The sequence below is a fragment of the Polistes canadensis genome, unplaced genomic scaffold (assembly GCF_001313835.1).
Source record: "Polistes canadensis isolate GaletaPanama2010 unplaced genomic scaffold, ASM131383v1 scaffold_394, whole genome shotgun sequence".
NCBI lineage: Eukaryota > Metazoa > Arthropoda > Insecta > Hymenoptera > Vespidae > Polistes > Polistes canadensis.
Genome location: NW_014569941.1, coordinates 1 through 19,911, shown reverse-complemented (window position 1 = coordinate 19,911; position 19,911 = coordinate 1). Strand labels below are relative to the sequence as shown.

The window sequence follows — 19,911 nt, the reverse complement described above, 5'->3', positions numbered from 1 at the left end:
TATTAAAATGTATTTCGTCTCAAAAAAAAAAAACGATGAAAAAATTATTTTAAATGAAAAATAAAAAAAATACGTTCTCTTTTCATTTTCTCATATTAATCAATAATATTAAAAAAAACTCATTAATGTATCTTAAGAGCTTTGTCGAGTACCAACATTAAATTATCGTTGATTACACTGCACTTATAGTTAAACTATACATTTTAATATAATATTGAGTAATATTTTAAATATACTTCTTTTTCAATACTAAAAAAAAAAAAGCAAACATTTATGAAGTAATTAATTTATCTTGTATAGAAGATATATCACTAAATTATTTGTACCGCCTATAATATATTCATATGAGGAATTATTTATATATATATATATATATAAATACATTATATGTATATAATATTATATCTTTTTATATATCATGTCTGTCTTTTACTCCTTCTTTTTTTCTTTCTCTCACAATGATACGCTCTTTGTAGTAATTGCTATACTGGTTTATGTTGCTACCTTTGATAACAATATATTCAATTTAATGTTTTTGATTTAAGGCATAATAACAGTTTCATTGCATATTAACATTGATATGTTAAGTCATAAATATTACTAGAAATAAAAATTATTTACTGTTATTAAAGTATCACTTAATTAATAGCACTATTATTATTACAAAATAAATGATTAAAAATTTTATAATTAACACGAATTTAATATTTGTACAATATCGTGTGAAAAAATTTGTAATCAAATTTTATACTTGACATTTTAGATAATTTTTTTTTTTGATTACCTCGACGAAGAATTTTCTTTTTTTCTTTGATATTTTCACCACACACATTAAGAAAAATAATAAGAATAAAAATTTTATATATATAAGAAAATCAGCATATTTACATAATCTTTGTATTAATTATAATCGATATCTATATATGTGATTTTTATGTGCGCAAGTGAANATTATTACAAAATAAATGATTAAAAATTTTATAATTAACACGAATTTAATATTTGTACAATATCGTGTGAAAAAATTTGTAATCAAATTTTATACATATTATTATTAATAATTTTATATATATAAGAAAATCAGCATATTTACATAATCTTTGTATTAATTATAATCGATATCTATATATGTGATTTTTATGTGCGCAAGTGAAATCTGTTTGAAACACAGATTACTTATTACTTTATTTATTTTATTTATTAAAAAAACTTTTACTGAAGCATTATTTAATACGTTGTACTACCAAGTAGTATAATCTTTTATTCATGCATATGACAATATTTTTAGATAGTTCTGGAAAAGCCAAAAAGTGTAAAAATAAAAGAAAAATAAAATACAATATATCTTATATTGCATAATGTAGAACAAAATAAAATAATTAGTAACAAGTATTTTTTATTTCTGACTAGGATTTCTCCATAGCGGTAAAATCTATCTTTTACTTCGTATCATCCTGTTAACCATATTTCGTATTGGATATTCGTGGTTTTTAAACTTAAGTCATGTATGCAAAATATTGTGAATTATAGTATTGTTATAAGCAGGTATATATCTTAAGATTCTTTCACAAGCTTGATACTATCTTTGTAATTATATAAAAATCATATACTGAAGCAATAGCCTTTTATTATATCGCGTTATTTCAAATTTTTAGTATATTTTTATCTTTACATATTATAGCACGGATGTATATTCGTAATTTATTTCTTTATTAATGTACAAATATATAAAAAAAATGTCAACTATGTAATTCCATGTTAATGGAATTAATATGCTATAAGAAAGGGCAAATTAAGGCTTTTAGGCTTTTCACAATTAATTTGGAAATGCTAATATAAGAAATTATAAAGAAATAAGCTTACAAAATTTTTGTACCTAAATTGAATAAATATATATATATAAAAAGAGTAGAAAAGGAATATATAAGAATATATATAATTTTTGGTAACACCAAAAGAGTCTACGCGTACGCAGTTATATATAAACTTTTTACTAACCTTCAACAAGAGATAAACAAGAAAAATATCTGTTTAGCCACAACACTATGTCAAAATAAGTATAATAATAATGGCATTATTAAAATGAATACCATTTCCTGTGTATATTTATATCACATGTGGTCACTATCTCCTTATTTTGATAGCATTTCATTTTTATTGTTTAGAACTGAAAAAAACTGATTACTTCAAAGATAATGTCTAAATCAGCCTGCCCTTACCTGCCCCATCCATGCAAATCAAATTGTGCCTTTATATATTCTAATATATATATATTTGAAAAGTTTTAGTTTTCAAACATCTGATTTTTCTTCTTTGGATGTTCAAAGTAAAAGTCATTTATGATACACATTTACATAATTCCTAGTTTCCTAAAGGTTAATCATAGTATGTTTATCACAGTAGTATATTATTGTATCTTCTCAGTAAAACAACTCTTTTGTCTGAAATATATTATATCTCTATTAAAAAAGATCATATTATTTAATAATATAATTAGATAGTAAGAAACAGCTACAAATAGCTGCATTATAAACAAGTATATTTGATTTATATTCTATAACTTACTTAACTTAATCATCCCATTCGTCCTCCTCACTCGTGTCGCTAGTTGATTCATCACTTTCACTATGAATTGCACGAGATCGCTCAGCGAGAGCTCTAGAGAGTGCACTAGCCAACCCATCTTGATACACTGGTGGTGGAGTAGCCTTAACTTCGTTAGGAACTGGCCTCAATTCTATTCCTTGACGAATTTGTTGTAATAAATCACTTCGAGAATCATTGACTGGAGCTGGCTTTGTTTCTGTTTTACTAACTTTCTACAAAAAGTTCAACTCGTTTTAACTTAAGAACATATCTTTAAATTGTGTCAAAAAATAACAAACAAAATACATCACTAATTTTTTAGTTTTAAATGCTCTTGATTTGAAGAATTAAGAAACATATATTTACTCTCAATGTAGCACCACTTCTAATAGACTCCATTAGCATTGGCCTAAGATCAGTGATTTCCTCATTATTGTTATTTGTGGTATTTGTATTAACTTTTGCAGTATCCATATCAAAACTATTAGGTAGTGGCGGAGGAGGTGGGACTGGACCACTGGAGATATTTCTTGAGGGAGGTGTTGGAGCAGATGAAGGTGGAGGTGGTGGCGGTGGTGGTGGTAGAGAAGGTGCTGGAGTTACAGAGGGTGGTGGTGGACGTGACGGTGCTGATCTATGTACTGGTGGGACAGTAGATGATGTATTTGGTGATGCAGTAGGGGTATTGAGTCGAGTTGGAGGTAATGGTGGAGCATTCCTTGTCTGATGCTAAAAAATGAGAATTTTTACATTAAATATACAAAAATTAAAGTATGCCAAAAATGATTATATTACTAACTGTTATTGTTCTAGCTGGTACCGGTGGAGGATATTCTTGACGTTGTGGTAACACAGGTGGTTGGTTTGCATTTCTTGATTTAGTTGATGGTAAAACAACTTCTTCTTTAACAGCATTCATACCACCATGTGACTCAATGAAGTCATAAATAAACTCACGCGTTCCTTGATCTCTTAAGTGGTGTTCTGAAATACCTACCTTATCAAAAAATTTTTTTAATTCTGGGTCAACTGTATCAAGTTCTAGACCTTTATTTTCAGCATTCCATCCCATATGCACTAGGTGCCTGTAAAATAAATACTGAATATAATATAAGAAATCAAAAACATATTCTGTAAAGTATCACAGATTTTAAAGTATCTACTTAAATATTTTATGCATTATCAAAAATAAAAATAAATAGCAATGTATTCAAAATTCAACCTAAAATTAGATGGTAAGCCTATATCGTCTTTAGTCAATTTTCTTCTTGAATCTTTGTCGCTTTTTTTCTTTTTACTTTTATACATAGAACTACTAGAAGCACTTCTATTAACACCAACTGTAGTCTGCCCATTTAATGTATTTGATGTTGCACCAGTTGTAAATGCAAATGATGATGTGCTGCTTCTACTTTTTCGTGGTAAAGTTACTACATGTTGTGTTTCCATTTCCATTTTGGATCTTTTTTCTTGTCGTCTTTGTCGTTTGGCATTCAATTTGTCAAGAAGAATATCTCTTCAAATTATACCATAGTTTTTTTATCATTAGATAAATGAATTAACAATTTTGCAATAATTGTAAAATAAAATTATATTGATATATCTACCTTAATGTGATAGCTTCAACTTCATTTGCAAAATTGAATGCTGCCATGCATTCTTCGGCTTCAAATGTATGAAAATAAACTAAGGGGGTTTTATAATCCATAGAATTATAAACTTCGTGTTCCCACAACATGGCTCTTCTTTGTAGACAATATAATCGCAAGAAAAAACTACGCCTTGGATTATCTCTTATTAGAGTTATTATTCCAGTATTCTTTTTTACCCATTCTTTATGAAAAGGTGGTTCAGTTAAGTATAACTGTATAATTCCTGCTGCTAAGCACTAAAATGTCAAAGTAATATGTGTGTTCTCATTTTAACAACTTTTAATACAAAAAATGATACAAGTATTATAATAAATAATAAAATATTTTTAAGAAAATAAATCTTTATAGATTGTTTATACTTTTTTCATTTGTTAACTGACATAAGTTAAAAGACACACAATAAGGGAGGGGCAAATGAAGTGTCTTTTTTCAATGTAATTAAACAAATTGACATATCTACTAGCATTAAAACACATAATGTATGCAATAGACTCCTAGATTTTATATTATATTAACATTATTCGATCATAAGTATAAAATTACTTGTAAAAACAATAGCAAATCGAAAAAATGAAATATTAGTTGACGTGACTTTACCGATAATGAAATCATATGGTCAAAGAAAAACATATTCGAGAATAATACTTCGAAAATTATAGTAAAAATAATTAATAATTAATGAAACTTGCTCACCTGACATCGATTTCCTATTAATTGAAAGACATGCTCATTTTCTTCTGTTTTCAAGAGTATAGATCCCGTATGCTTAACCGTTGTACCCGATTTCATTGTTAACTAGGTTAGCTATCTTAGAATAGAACGTGTTTTTACACTTTTATTTCACATGAACAAATTTGTTGTAAAGAAAATTAAGATTACAATTATATATCGATATATCGATAATTTTTCACATGCCATATATAATGTTGTTGAAATTATACAATCATCAATAGATCAATCAATATATATTCTGGAATTTCATCTTTCACGACATAGAATTGATAATGTAACCACTATTTAAAACGTTAAAAGAAACGATGAAATATTATCTACAAAAAGCTTTATCTGTGACATTTTCTCATGTTCTTAACTCACAGGAAACTCAAATATTGGATGATGACATTTTCACTTATCCGGTTCAACGTTCCGCGTTTCTTTATTCTGTATATAATAAGGGAAAACAGGAGTTTCAGCCGAAATCCACAGCAAACAAAACGCCATCTGGTAATAAAAATTGAAAGTTTATCATTTACAACGTAACATCCATGCGAAACAGATCGTAGCGAGAGAGCATTTAAATGTAAATAAGAATTATAAAATATTGCATTGCTCCATCTCGAATGTAGAATTCGAGAGATAATACAAAAATATATGAAAAATTACAATATTCATAGTCAATATAATTATAATAAAGGAAGATATCATTGAAAATGTTTATTGTAATTTATTTACATTATTTATTTAACATCTTTTTTTTATATACAATGTCATTTCATATTCTGAACGTTCTGTCGTTGTGTTTGTTTTAACAAATTTCTATGTCCGACACAGATCAACTTTTCTGTAGAACACTTCTTTCTACAGCATTGGCGACATAACTTGTGGTCACATTTAAGACCCTTGATAAAGAAATTTTATAAACAATATTATGATTACATAGATAATATTATTAAAAAAGAGAATATTTAATAATATACTAACCACAGGATTTGGACAACCTTGACAAAGAGGCCTATACGTACGCACTATTCGTCGTAATTTTTTGAAATGTTTATGAGATATTTGGTTTCCTTCCTCATCTTCATATCTCCTTTTCGCAGATGCACTTTTCTATAATGTATTTATGCAAATAATATTTAATATTCATCAAAAGATAAAACCTCAATAAAACGAATTCTAATGAACGACACAAAACTGACCATTTCAATTCTCTTTGCCTGTACTTTATCTATATGTTCCTGTGGTGAATCACGTACATAGGATTGGCATAACCACGGGGGTAAATTTAAGTTGTAATCTAAAACAAACGGAAGGGCAAAATGAGATTATGTTGAAACTATTCAGAGATTAATATGTTCGCTACCAGTGTTGTATATCTACGATACACCGATTTACATTGAGAGCCCAGTGTATATATATTTTTAATTACAGTAATCAACGCTAAAAAAGTTCTGGGCTGTGGTAAGAATCCTTTCTCTGCGGCACGGTAGCGAGCGTATTTAAAACGATTATAAAGATCTAATAAATTTACCGCTTTTTTCTTCGTACCACAACCGTTTGCCCTCATGATAAGGCTGATACCGATCCCTCACATTTTCGACAACTCGTCTGAACGATTCCATGGTCGAATTCGTAGCCAGATTATCTCTATCTTCTTTGTTTTCTGCTAAACAAAATCTACTCTCCAGTTAAGTGCATGCTGTACGCGCATTTGTAAATTTATGTTCTTTTAATGCCATGTATCATATTATGTATGACAAAATATAGAAATCATAAAATTATCAAATATAATATAAAAAATGAGATAAAGATAAGAATAGAAAAGCTAATACGTACATGCGTTGAAATAATTTGAACAAATGGCCTCGTATGTAAGAAGCTGGTGCTGGATAGATTTCTACAAGATTTAAATACTCCAAGGCTGGTTCCCAACAAGGTGGGTAACAAGATTCGAATATACATGGATTATAAAGATTGCCTATCGCTGTCATAACTCCTTCAACACCAGTCTCCAAAATACACCTATCAATGTCTTGCAGGCATTGTATATTGCCGTTTGCCAATACTGGGATTTTAACAGCTTCCCTATAAAAATAAAAGGAAAGTGTTATAGTGTGATTCTCTTGTTGCGAATATTTTGTTATAAAAAACTTCTAATACCTAACAGCTTTAATATGACTCCAAGATGCCAATCCTGTTAAAGGACCTTTCTGATCTCTTGTACGACCGTGTACAGTGAGTAAACTTGCACCAGCACTTTCGAGCATGCGAGCATATTCAATCGTCTTATTTACATCCGGAAATACTCGTAATTTGCAAGTAAGAGGAATGTGAAGTCCCGTACTCATTGTACTAACTGTAAATTATCAGTAATGATATAACAATTCATTTGATTTTACAAAGTGAAACGTGTATATATAAACATATACATCTATTGATATAACATACTATCATATTTTATGTATTTTACATGCATATAAATACACATACACTCGCACATACATATACACACACACCGATCGCTCGAAGAAGATCCCAATCGTCTTGCAAAAAAGCACCATATCGTCCACGCTTTGCGATTGCTTGAGGACAACCAATATTAATGTCTATGGCATCGCAGTAGGGTTCTGCCAAAAGCGCTGCTTCCAGTAAAATGTTTGGATCGTTGCCACAGAACTGAGGAGAAATAGAAAGAGGATGTTATATAAACATGATGAGAGAAGAAGAAGAAGGACATAATAACGCTTGGATGATTAGCCAATAAAAAAGAAAAACCCCACCCAAAATCCAGCCAACCTGTACAATCAAGGGTCGATCCTCCGGCGTGCTAACAAGCGCTTCTTTCCTATACTTTGAGTCCCTTAAAAATACCGAAGAATGTAACATAGGCGTGTAACAGAGTTGTGCCCCATGACGTCGAGAAAGCAGTCTCCATGCCAACTCGCTTGCATCGACCATCGGTGCAACGACGTATCTCGGAGAGCCAAGGACGTCTTTCCAAACGTTTGTCTCCTCAGATTTTGTTAAGTTTTCCTCGTTCATATTAATCTATAAAAATGAAAATAAGTAAATAAAACAAATCAAAGTAAACTAAATTATATATATTATATTATGCATCACGCAAACGAGTTCAGTAGATGAAACAAAGACTTGCATTATTTATTTTATTTTAGTTTTTAATTATTTCATTATCTCTTTGTTCACTTCGTTTAATTATTTAAAACTTACCAAAATCTAGATCATGCGTGCTGCTTATCCCATAAAGCCTTGTAAGAAGGGCAATAAACGGGCACACTGTCCTAAGTTCGCGTGTCGAAGAACGCTTGACTATTCATTTTTATTCATACTTTGGAAAGAACCTTAGCAAGATATAATACAATCGTTGATTTTAATCGGACAATTTTATATCGTTCTCTACTTTTTCTATCTTTTTTTTTCCTTTGCTAAAACGTACCAGCCTGTGTCATCTTTAGTATCAAAATATTATTATCTAAACCTCGGACATTCTTTTAAATTGATAGATCGATCAATCGATCTATCATTGTCGCGGGTCCGTTGCAAAATGTTGATCCTTAATCTCTTTGAGATCGAAAAAATGTGTCGAAAAATATTGTACATTTACGGCGGTGAAAATTTATTATGAAAGGCGCATTCTATTTGAATTTTACGCAAAGTATCATTATTTTAACGTTACTTTAGAAATTCGTAAAAAATTGAAATATAAAATTGAAGTAGCTTGGATGAAAGATTTTAACAACGGGAAAACTTTCTTAATAATTCGCACGATTCTCGTTAATTTGACGCTTTTTATAATTTTATATCAAATTTACGCAATATTGGAAAATATATATATGTATTTTATGTTGTATATCATAATACGCAAATAGAAATAGAAAAAGCACATTTATATATTTGAAACTTTTGATTTGAGTAAGATCACAGTCGTACCATAATCTTCAACAATTTTCTACGTTTTTTCTTAAATGCGAAGATATTAAAAATGTGTATTCTAAAAAAACTCTCGATTATTTTATTCTACCTTAATTTTATTTGACAAATTTGCCTTCTCTAGGAAAATACCATATCTACGTATTTATTGTGATAAGTGACCTAGTATTATTTGCATTAATTATTTTTAATATATCTAATTTATACTTTTTTTTGTTCTAAAATCTAACTTTTATTCGTACTATTTTAAGATAAGAAAAAATGTTATATCCAACAACTTGATGCAAACAACCCTAATAGTCAATAATGATCGGTGATCTTACTCTTCTTATTAAACAAGCTCTTCAAATTGAATGGTAAAGTTAAAAAAAAAAAAAAAAAGAAACAAATCACGCGTTTTTATTCGGTTTCACGCGAAAAACGAATGTTCGGCGTGTTACGAAGGCTCGGTATTATTTTAATTATAAGTTAAACACGATGCGTGAGCGCATATTATCGAATAATTCTAAGCGTGTAATTATCGCAGATTGATTTGTGAGGACGAACAACTTTGTCTCTTTCCCTATCCCTTTTCCTATTTCTCTCTGCTATTGTTTTTCTCTAAAGAAATTCTCGAAAGAAAATCGAGTAGTTTTTTTTTGAGTAGAATACTATCATCATCCATTATCAAACTTCTGAAATAACAAACAACATTTCTTTCTGTTAACAAACGCGAAAGCGAATTATCAGATTACACTCTTTCCTTGATGATATTTCATTAAAAGTCTACAAATCTTCCACTCCCTCTTTTTATCCCTATTTGTGTGTATACATCAATTAATCTTGTAACGGTGGAAAGGCAAAATGGTTTGGTTGAGGTGGAGAACGTGGAGAAGCTGGTTTCGAGAATTCCGATTCCGGAATGGGTGATAATTGGGCGGATTGAGCAAGCCGAGGACCCATTTTAAATCTCGGCCTTTTTCGAAGAGATGATCTTCGAGCTCGAAGATGAGATTGATGATTATTTCTTTTAGAAAGAGATGGAATAGTTCTCATAGGTGGTGGTACTACCGTTGGTGATGCCACGATTGCCGTTACCGTAGAAGGAGGCACGGGTATTAAATCTGGACCGATTTCATCAGGAACGATGTCGTCGATTGACGAAATTCTAGCTGTTCTTAGATCCAAAGGCGGTAATTTATTAGAAGGACGCGATAAGGAAACTGAGGATAGTTCCTCTCTCGTCTCGTTAACATTTTCGAGTTGATTTTCGAAAGTTGACACGCTCGTCTCGATCACGTTTCCTTCTTCTCGATCGGCAGAAGGTGCTACTCTGTTTCTTCTTTTCGTTTTATCCGCACTTTCCGCGTTAATGGATCGCTGACGAGTATTTTTTCTGAAACGAGTACGAAGAAAGGTTCTTATTCTTCCGATGGTACCACAAGTTCGCCTTTCCTTAGGTGTACTAGTACCAGCAATACTATTATCTGTACTATCCTTGCGACATTTTCTCGATCGAGTTTGCTTATTACGTTCGAGTCTCGCCGAAGAGATCGGATTTACAATGGAGAAACAGCAAGAGACAGGCGAGGGAGTAGACGATTTGAAATCTGGTGATTCGGCAACGGCAACCGCAACGTTCCCGGTCCATGAGGAAGAATTATTGCGATGCTTGTCATCGTTATCCTCGTCAATAGTCGATCGAGAGGATAGTTCTATCGAAGCACCGTTAGAATTGGTCTCGTAAGTGAAGCAGAGACGAAAGTTATTCTTTCGATCTCGGCCCGAAGGCACGTCTTCCGGTCGATCGATACCATACTCCGAGTATTCCTTCATATCATTTCTTTCTCGTGAGACAACCTCCATCGAGGCGTCTACGCGTGAATCACAGAAACGATATCTTGCGGGTACATTGACTCTGGCGCAAAAGGAGGGGCAGGTTGTGAGGTTCGTTGTTAAGCTCGTTTTGCTGGCCTCCAATTTTCTTTCCCTCTTATTCTTGACGTATTCGTAGGTAGTCAAACCGAGGCAGGCAATGTAACCATGGAAGAAACATAAATGTATTAATAGAATGGCTGCTACTGCCGATAATATGCCTATCGTCAGGATGACGAGAAGGGTACCGGTGCCGGGTGGTTGTTGTATCGGGAAAATGGTCGAAGGTAAGTTAGTAGCGTTCTCCATCGTCGCATTCGACCGGCGAACGTCTCGATGGACGTTGAAGAGAAATAACTCGGCGATGGACAAGGCTACTACCGAGAGAGAAGCCAGTATAGCCGATATCAGACAAGCCAGAAATAAAGGGTAATTCCTAGCCCCTATACAATTGTTCAACCACTTGCAGTGATGATCGAATCTTACGACGCACTTGTTGCAGATCGAACAATGTTTCGTTCTATCACCGTTTGTCGTTATGTTACAAAGATGACACCGACCGTTTTCGATAACGTGAGGATGTTTTTTACGATCGAATTCAGGCACTACCAGATTCGTCGGTCTTGCTCTTACTCTAGGATCAGCCGGATCAAGAAGAAGCACGGCTAGATGGAAGAGCAGGTGAACGAAGAAGATGGTGGCCAGGGAAATTGAAAGAAGAGAACGCAGCCCGAATGGTTCGAGTAAAGGCGTTGACACAGCGAAGGTGCCGCTACCGATGAACAACGATATCACCCACCCGGCCACTTGTTGTGGGTGCAAAGGTAATTGGAGACCGTGTATACGTCGAAACCTTCGACGTTCCGGCGCTATTGGGTTCTCCTCTACCCAGCACCAACGCGATATTATACCGCTCGCCGTGTTTGGCCAGTTTCTCATCGCGTTTGTCGCCGAGGGCGACAGCCATCCTCGTACCGTCTACCGAGAACTCCCAAGGTAGTCAACTACGCCACCCCAATATCTCCGAAGGCGCAAGCGCTCTTTCAGCCATTTCAAATGCGTCTGGGTTGCGTCCAAATGCGTCTCTATCATCCCCAAACTCCCCTAAACAATTCTTTCTTTTTTTTTCCTTTTCTTCCCTTCCTTTCCTTTCCCTTCCCTTCTCTTCCCAACCCTTCTTTTTCATTTTCTTTCCTTTCAAAGATCTATTTCATTACAATCGATCATTTTAAGTTACAATTCTATATTTTCTACTCGCGTGGAAATAAATAAATTATTTTATTGTTTATTTCCTATTTTTTCAACAAACACGTATCAAAAAACGATCGCTGAATGTTCAACAGAATTGAAGATTTTGTCTTGCTCTCTTCAATGAAAACCATATGGTTGTACAATTTCATGATTAGAATTGAAAATAAAATCAATATCATAAAATATCCGTATGAAAATATATTTATTAAGATTTCTGTGGCATGGTAATGTACTTTCTTAAAATTACGAATGTTATTTTCGATTAAAAAAAACATACTTATATATGTATGGATATTACGAACTAACCTCAATGTTATTCTGCGATCGTTATTTCCAATGGCAGTGCTTCCTTCCACATTAAATATTACTTCTTGTATAAGAAATATTGTTCACAATTCTCTTGAATTTACGTAGTTTATTAAACTTCTTCGACACGTTAATTATCACAATGCATCTATAAATTTGTCATCGTCGCGTAATTATGAAATAAAGCAGACTGTCGATGCATATCGTCTCACAATTATGAACAGGCGCACACGCATTTCAACACCAATCAAAATTCTCTTAGCAAATGTTACGTCCTTATCCTCTTTCATGAGTATAGGTCTTTAATTTGATAGGTTATTGTTTTCGATTTTAAATATTCAATTGGTAGCAAAGATGTTCTCCTAAACTAATAATAGATAACTATAAATAAAAATATTCTATAAAAATGATAGAAAAACTAAAATATTAACATTTATTTTTACTACACAAATAATCATTTAAAATTTTATTTCAGAAATCAACCAATCACGTAAATCTCTTTTTAGAACAGTCGTCAATGTAAACGAGCATTGAATCAGATAAGATGGTTGCCGCCGCGAAAACATGCTCATGGGATTCGATTAATTATTTTTGTTTGGATAGCCTAATGTGTTAATTGTTATATTAATATGTATAGATTTTTAAAAACAACTCAATGTATATCTTTCCAAAATATTTATCTCTTACCAACACAATCATCTATAAATCGATTACCGTTGTGTTCTTTTTGCAAGGTTCAACATCGAAATGCACCCTCAAGTTTGTATAATATCTAAAAATGAAGATTTTCTATATAACACATTTATCTAAATATAAATATATATATATTATATTAATGTCACATTTTTCTTTCTATACTAATTATTAATCAATATTAAAGTATTAAAACTATTCATTCAAATATTTTATTTTATTTCAGCTATATGGTTTATAAATAAATGTTATTTTCGAACAACAATAAATGATGCTGAAGTACGTATTAATGTTAAAAAAAAGTCTAGAATAAGAAGGAAATATGCTGAACTGCTTGAGGGTACCGTTGTTTTTATCTACAATCATCTTCTTTTTATATATGAGAATTATTTTATTTTATTAATATATTATATATTGATTTTAGTAACGGATCAAGTTACAAGTAATAAGAAAGCTGCAGTGAAAAAATTAAATGCTGGTCATTTATCTTTTTTGGTCAATCAACCAGATCTAACTTTAGATAAGTTACATAAAATAAACAATAATCATCTTCATGAGAAACATAATAAAAGAAATCTAAACACAAGTAGTACTACGGATATAAAAAATGATATAGCTATTATCGTAAGTATAAAGTTTTTCATATTAGTTGGAACTTATTTTTCAATTTAATTTATCCGTAGATAATGATAAATAATATTTGTTTAATACTTTATAATATACGTAGGAAGATCAAATAAATTTTTCTACTGATATTGATCCGTATGATTTGGACACAAATTCAAATGAAAAGAGTACTATTTATGAAGATTTCAAAGAATCTAATGTATATGATCATGGGTCATTCATTAAAAGTTCACATATTTCAAACACGTTTAATACCGAAGAATTTATAGAAAAAATTGAAAATGATAATAAATCTGCCTCTAATATATGCAAGTAAGTTTTTATTAAATTAATTGTAAAACATAAAGAGTAAATAATTGTAAATAATATTTTCAATAAATATATTTATGAACAATATTTTTTTTTTCATGCAGAGATAAAATTAAAGATAGATCATCAGAAGATAAATTCAACATAAAAAAAATGTTAAAAAAAAATAAAACTAAAAATATTAAGAAGATTATTAAAAACTCATGTCCAAAAAAACATACAGAAAATAGCTCAACGGATATAATTTCACAAATGATACTAGCACAAATAGATGTTTGTTTATCTTGTAAAATTTTGGAACGAGTTCCAAAACTACTGAAATATTTCATGAAAAAAGTTGATCATGAATCACCTACAGCGATTAGAAATGCTTGTAATCTCATTCTTGATTATTATTCTTCAGATGGAAACGTAATGAAAGTTTTAAATGTTTATGATCTTATGATCAATAATTCTATAACCCCTGATCCACAAACTTATGCAGCTGTTTTTGAACTAATTGGAAAGATGACAAATAACAACCATAAAGCAGGTAATTGTAGACATTTTACTAAATATAAAGAAAAAGTAGGCTGATAACTACATCTTTTTATATTTTTAGACTTATTCCACAAAATGCAATCCAATATGGTCAATAATGGTATATCGTTTGATGATATTTTTAATAAGTCAAAATTTAAATTAAATCAATCAGAAAATATTTTGAAAACGATACAATTATTTAAACCAGATTATCAACCAGAATATATTAAGCCTCAAATGTCATACAACTGTAATCTTTTAAAGGATATTGATAAACTTAATTCACGTAAAAATCCAGCAGAAGGTGTTTTATCGCTTGAACAATTACGAAATTCTCTAAAGATGCAAATAGAGCAAGAAAACAAATATCTTCTATCTATAAAAAGTGTTGAAAACTTCCATTCAGTAGATAATAATAAACTTTTACATTATGTAAGTAATTATAAAAAAGTATAAGTTGATCGATATCAAATAGTTAAATTTATAATGCCTTAAACTATATAGTATTTTGTTTTTTAATACAATAATAGGTAAATATACATTTACTTTAATTTACTTTTTATTTATTATTTCATTAGAAGGAGAAATTAAGTGATTTGGAATCTTCGTGGAAAGAGATTGCTTTGAAAGCTTTTGAAAGAAATCTGAAGTATTTAGAGCAACAAGAGCTAGATTTAAAACCTCACAAATTTGCTCTTTATCCATTTTTAAAAATACTTCCGAAAGAACAATATGTAGATCTTATTCTACAAGAAATAAGAAATCTATCACAAAATTCACAGTCTTATTCGCTAACAGTTACATTGTTATCTGTAAAATTAGGACATTTAGTTTTTAGGGAATATGAGGTATGTGTGTTATTTGTATTATATAAGCATAAATATAATAAATATCTTATATACTTTTGTTAATTATAGATATTTATGAAGGAAAAAAATGGTATTTTGGATAAGTCAATTGATGTTTATAATAAGTATTTAAACTGGTATTCGCAAACTGATTTTTCTGATACTAAAGATGCAGTAAATGGCCGTACTGTATGGAATAAACTTATATATGAAAATCAGCACCATGGCCCTTCTATAGATAAAGAATGTGTAGAATGGCCCTACCATGTGCTTTTAAATATAGGAAAATTTTTATATAAGATAATTATTAATGATATCAAAATTAACGGAGATAATCAATCAATAAATTCATTAACACGCCAGAAACCAGCTTTTTATACAGTATTTAGAAATAAAGGAAAATGTCTGGTAGAGCAGGTTTGTTTATAAATGAATGCATGTTATTTCTAATTATTATATTTTACTTTTTAACTCTTAAATAATATTATTACGTTTATTCAAGGTTAAACCTCATCCTATTCTATGTAAGCTGTATAAAGATGCACAGTCAAATATATTAACATTTGAAGCAACATTAATACCATCTTTATGTCCACCACGTCCTTGGATATCTATAAATTCTGGAGGATATGCATTATTAAAAACAAATTTTGTGAGAACTCCATTTTATGCGGTATGTCTTCAAGTGGAACCGAATTTAATGTTCATTTTGTATTAACTCTTTGCGGATGAGGTAACAAAATTGTCAGCCTACTCGTTTTGTATTGCGCATCATATTGATATATCGATTAATTATTCAATATATATTTATTCGATAAATACAGGCATTATTGCAATAATTTTATGTTGTTAAATAATACAAAAATGTTATGTGTGTGTTCATAAAGTATATTTATTTATTAATTATAATTTTTATTAGATATTGATTTAACTTTAGAATACAGGATGCATATATGAATTAATCGACTATGCTGACAATTTACATTGAACACATATGTGTGTTGTTCAACCACAAAAGGTTAAATAGATTGGACCTTTTTTGAGTATAACACAATGCAACATGTATATATGAATTTTGTGTAATATATATTTAGAAAGCTAGGCAAATTCAGTTATTGGAGAATATACCTTCAAGTCAACTTTACCCAGCATTTGATAATCTGAATCAATTAAGTTCTATACCATGGAAAGTTAATACTCAGGTGCTTGATATCGTAATAAAGGTACGTAATAGAATTGAAAATATAATTAATGAAACAATATAGATCTTATATAAAATTGTAATTGATTAGGTATTTCAAGAAGGAGGTTCGATAAAATTGGATGTACCCCAACCACCTTCCATTTTATCATCTACAGATGATTTAATAGAAAATGAAGATCTAAAAGACGTTTGTACTTCAAAAACAAGGTTGCAGCTAAAAAAAAAGAAAGAAGAAATGTATTCATTATGGTGTGATTGCCTTTATAAACTATCTCTTGCAAATCACGTAAGTCGTTTCTATATTTTTATAACAAGAAAGAAGAATATTTTCATTGAAATATAACAATAATAATTTATCAAAATATTTCTATATTTCTTTTTAACAGTTCCGAAATCGTATATTTTGGTTGCCACACAATTTGGATTTTAGAGGAAGAGTATATCCTGTAGCACCACATCTGACTCATTTAGGATCTGATTTAGCACGTTCAATCCTCATATTTGCTCAAGGGAAACCCTTAGGTCCTAATGGTTTAGATTGGTTAAAAATTCATACTGTGAATTTAACTGGTTTAAAGAAACGTGAAAATCTTAAGGAACGACTTAAATTTGCAAATGAAAATATAGATAAAATTATTGATAGTGCGGAAAATCCCTTGACAGTATGTCTATACTTAAAAATTATAATAGAATATTATTTTGTTTCTTTTTTTTTAGATTTACACACACACACACACACACATTTATCAATAAAATTAATTAATATTTATTTAACAGGGTGATATGTGGTGGGCAGAATCAGATGAGCCTTGGCAAACCTTGGCATCGTGTATGGAAATAGTTAAGGCTTTAAAATCTCCAAATGCAGAAAAATATATAAGTAGCTTTCCAGTACATCAAGATGGAAGTTGCAATGGTCTCCAACATTATGCTGCACTCGGACGAGATCAAATTGGTGCAGCAAGTGTGAATTTACAACCTAGTGATAAACCGCAAGATGTTTACAGTGTTGTTGTTAATATGGTAAATAGTATACAAATTAAAATAATTAAGAACATAATGTAGAGAAAAAACAAATTTTTATAATATATATGTGTTTTAGGTTGAGAAAATACGATCGAAAGACGCAGAAGATGGTGTACAAATTGCAAAAATATTAGAAGGATATCTAACTAGAAAAATTATTAAACAAACAGTAATGACTACTGTTTATGGTGTAACTAAATATGGTGCTAGATTACAAATTATGAAACAAATGAAAGGTAAATATAATATATATGTCAAAACTATTTTGTGATAATATTTAGGAAAATTTAATAAAATATTTATCTTGCTATTATATAAGACTTAGAGAATTTCCCAATGGAGCATTGTTGGGAAGCAAGTACATACCTAACTTACAAAACGTTTGATAGTTTACGAACAATGTTCGAAAGTGCAAGAACAATTCAAGATTGGTTCACAAATTGTGCATATATTATTTCAACAATATTTGATGAACCCATTGAATGGAAAACACCTTTAGGATTTCAGGTTTTGCAACCATATGTTAAATTCAAATCCAATAATCAAAACCTACCCGTACTGTTAGTACATAGTATTGCATTGATTTTTATTACAGAATTATTTCTGGAAGCTTTGCTTTCTAATATATTTTCTTTTATTTATAGGAAAATAGATACTCTTAAACAAAGAAATTCATTTCCTCCAAATTTTATACACTCTTTGGATTCTAGTCATATGATGCTTACTAGTTTGTTTTGTGAAAGAGCTGGCATAACATTTATGTCAGTGCATGATTGTTTTTGGACGCATCCTTGTACTATAGATATAATGAATAAGGTAATTAATTATAATAAACATGTAAAAATATTAATTTTATGACGTAAATCTTGTTTTTTATAGATTTGTAGAGAACAATTTGTTGCTCTCCATTCAGAACCCATTTTGGACGATCTCTCAAAATATATTTATGAAAAATATTTACGAGATAGGTAATTAATATTTTTCAAGTTATACCTTTAATGAATGAAAATTAATTAATCAAAGAATAATTTAATTATTTTTAGCGATACTTTATTGAAAACGTTTACCACGAAGGAGATAGAATATTTAACTCATACTTTTAATTCTGTACCAGAGAAAGGTTCATTCAATCTTAATAACGTTTTAAAATCTGTATATTTTTTTAGTTAAGTTCCTAACTAAACGTATATATATATATATGTATTACTTATGGCTAAGTCAAAATATAAAATGTACATAATTTATAATACATTTATACTTGTACAATTTTCATATAATTACTCATATAATGTATTATAATATTATAATCATTATGATAAGCACATCATAAAAAATATTTCATTTTATAAACTTAAAGTTTTTAGAAAAAAAATGTAAAATTAACAAAAGAACGATACAATAAAGAGCAATCAGACGAGAAGTTAAATTATTGTTTGGAAGATTTATTATGTATTTAACATATACAAACTACAATGATATGCATGACAGATAATTTGCATAAGTTTGCTGTCCATAAGTTATATATCTATATAGATTACTTAGACGACTTGAAAAGCGCATTTCTGATGCCGTGAAACGGATAACTTGAAACGAATATATTGGGACGCGCTTGGAAGGAATAAACAAACTACCGTTTAGACTGCTGTGTCATAACATTTGTAATATTCACATAAACCATATGCACAACTACGGCATCTCTGATGGCAAATACGTGAACACAAATAGACACGCAATTTCTCGACAACAAACTTACGACGGTCGTCAATTATCGTATACCATTGTGGATCATATAGGTCAGTTCCTTACCGAAAAATTAGCTTTAATATTCATCGTTCTTTTTGAATAATTTTGTACGACAAAAAAACGCGTACATAAATGAAAGAATACAGAAGAACACAAAAACTCACAAAATCATTTTTGACGTTACCAAAAACATCTTAGTTAGAACCGAGACCACTAGTGGGCGAGAGTAGGTATTTAAAGCGATGATGGTATAATACTATCAAAGAATACAGAATTCTTTGATAATATATGATATATTCTTTTATAGTATATATAGTAAAGTAATATTCTAATATAATTTTAAAAAATTATAAGTAATTTTTATAGTGTATAAAAATGTGTGTGCCTTCAGAAATGCATGTATATATGTATTTTCAATAATAGCCATGTAAGGTAATGTAAGAAAATTGATGAAGGTTGAAGTTAAATCCAACGATGATCACCTGTAACAAAAAGCAAAATATATTAATCATACAATCAAGTGATAAAATAGCCTAACATATAAGTGGTCCAATTCACAGATGCATTTTTCATTTGAATTCCCTATTTATTTTTATCCAATCTCTATTTACCGTTTGTAAAA

The 19,911-nt window shown here is 30.1% G+C and overlaps 4 protein-coding genes across 7 annotated transcripts; 1 reads left to right on the top strand and 3 right to left on the bottom strand.

The window, feature by feature from the left end:
- Window positions 1-2,565: 2,565 nt before the first annotated feature.
- Window positions 2,566-5,431, bottom strand: LOC106792221 (neural Wiskott-Aldrich syndrome protein-like). The gene is made up of 6 exons (XM_014758471.1): window positions 4,932-5,431; window positions 4,194-4,474; window positions 3,809-4,102; window positions 3,386-3,671; window positions 2,953-3,315; window positions 2,566-2,819 (listed from the first exon to the last, which is right to left on the bottom strand). The coding sequence occupies exons 1-6, from the start codon at window positions 5,025-5,027 to the stop codon at window positions 2,571-2,573; spliced, it is 1,569 nt and encodes a 522-aa protein (XP_014613957.1). The 5' UTR covers window positions 5,028-5,431; the 3' UTR covers window positions 2,566-2,570.
- A 231-nt stretch (window positions 5,432-5,662) lies between these two features.
- Window positions 5,663-12,536, bottom strand: LOC106792219 (tRNA-dihydrouridine(16/17) synthase [NAD(P)(+)]-like). 2 transcript variants are annotated; one of them, XM_014758467.1, is made up of 9 exons: window positions 12,318-12,536; window positions 7,755-8,006; window positions 7,475-7,634; window positions 7,119-7,314; window positions 6,795-7,043; window positions 6,490-6,635; window positions 6,158-6,255; window positions 5,940-6,068; window positions 5,663-5,857 (listed from the first exon to the last, which is right to left on the bottom strand). In XM_014758467.1, the coding sequence occupies exons 2-9, from the start codon at window positions 7,998-8,000 to the stop codon at window positions 5,726-5,728; spliced, it is 1,356 nt and encodes a 451-aa protein (XP_014613953.1). In that variant the 5' UTR covers window positions 8,001-8,006; window positions 12,318-12,536; the 3' UTR covers window positions 5,663-5,725. The 2 variants fall into 2 exon arrangements, with proteins under 2 accessions (XP_014613953.1, XP_014613952.1); XM_014758466.1 differs by lacking the exon at window positions 12,318-12,536 and adding an exon at window positions 8,187-8,575.
- On the bottom strand, window positions 8,833-12,305 carry LOC106792218 (probable protein S-acyltransferase 20). Its single transcript, XM_014758464.1, has one exon. The coding sequence runs from the start codon at window positions 11,697-11,699 to the stop codon at window positions 9,723-9,725; it is 1,977 nt and encodes a 658-aa protein (XP_014613950.1). The 5' UTR covers window positions 11,700-12,305; the 3' UTR covers window positions 8,833-9,722.
- Window positions 12,537-12,835: 299 nt separating the features above from the next.
- On the top strand, window positions 12,836-18,871 carry LOC106792220 (DNA-directed RNA polymerase, mitochondrial). 3 transcript variants are annotated; one of them, XM_014758470.1, is made up of 17 exons: window positions 12,836-13,076; window positions 13,237-13,350; window positions 13,435-13,634; window positions 13,738-13,949; window positions 14,051-14,478; window positions 14,548-14,900; window positions 15,047-15,316; window positions 15,386-15,733; window positions 15,819-15,989; window positions 16,411-16,539; window positions 16,609-16,806; window positions 16,907-17,182; window positions 17,298-17,543; window positions 17,623-17,782; window positions 17,866-18,362; window positions 18,426-18,514; window positions 18,590-18,871. In XM_014758470.1, the coding sequence occupies exons 1-17, from the start codon at window positions 12,947-12,949 to the stop codon at window positions 18,714-18,716; spliced, it is 3,948 nt and encodes a 1,315-aa protein (XP_014613956.1). In that variant the 5' UTR covers window positions 12,836-12,946; the 3' UTR covers window positions 18,717-18,871. The 3 variants fall into 3 exon arrangements, with proteins under 3 accessions (XP_014613956.1, XP_014613955.1, XP_014613954.1); XM_014758469.1 differs by having other exon boundaries at window positions 12,850-13,076; window positions 13,237-13,634; window positions 17,866-18,106; window positions 18,191-18,362; XM_014758468.1 differs by having other exon boundaries at window positions 12,850-13,076; window positions 13,237-13,634.
- Window positions 18,872-19,911: the final 1,040 nt, after the last annotated feature.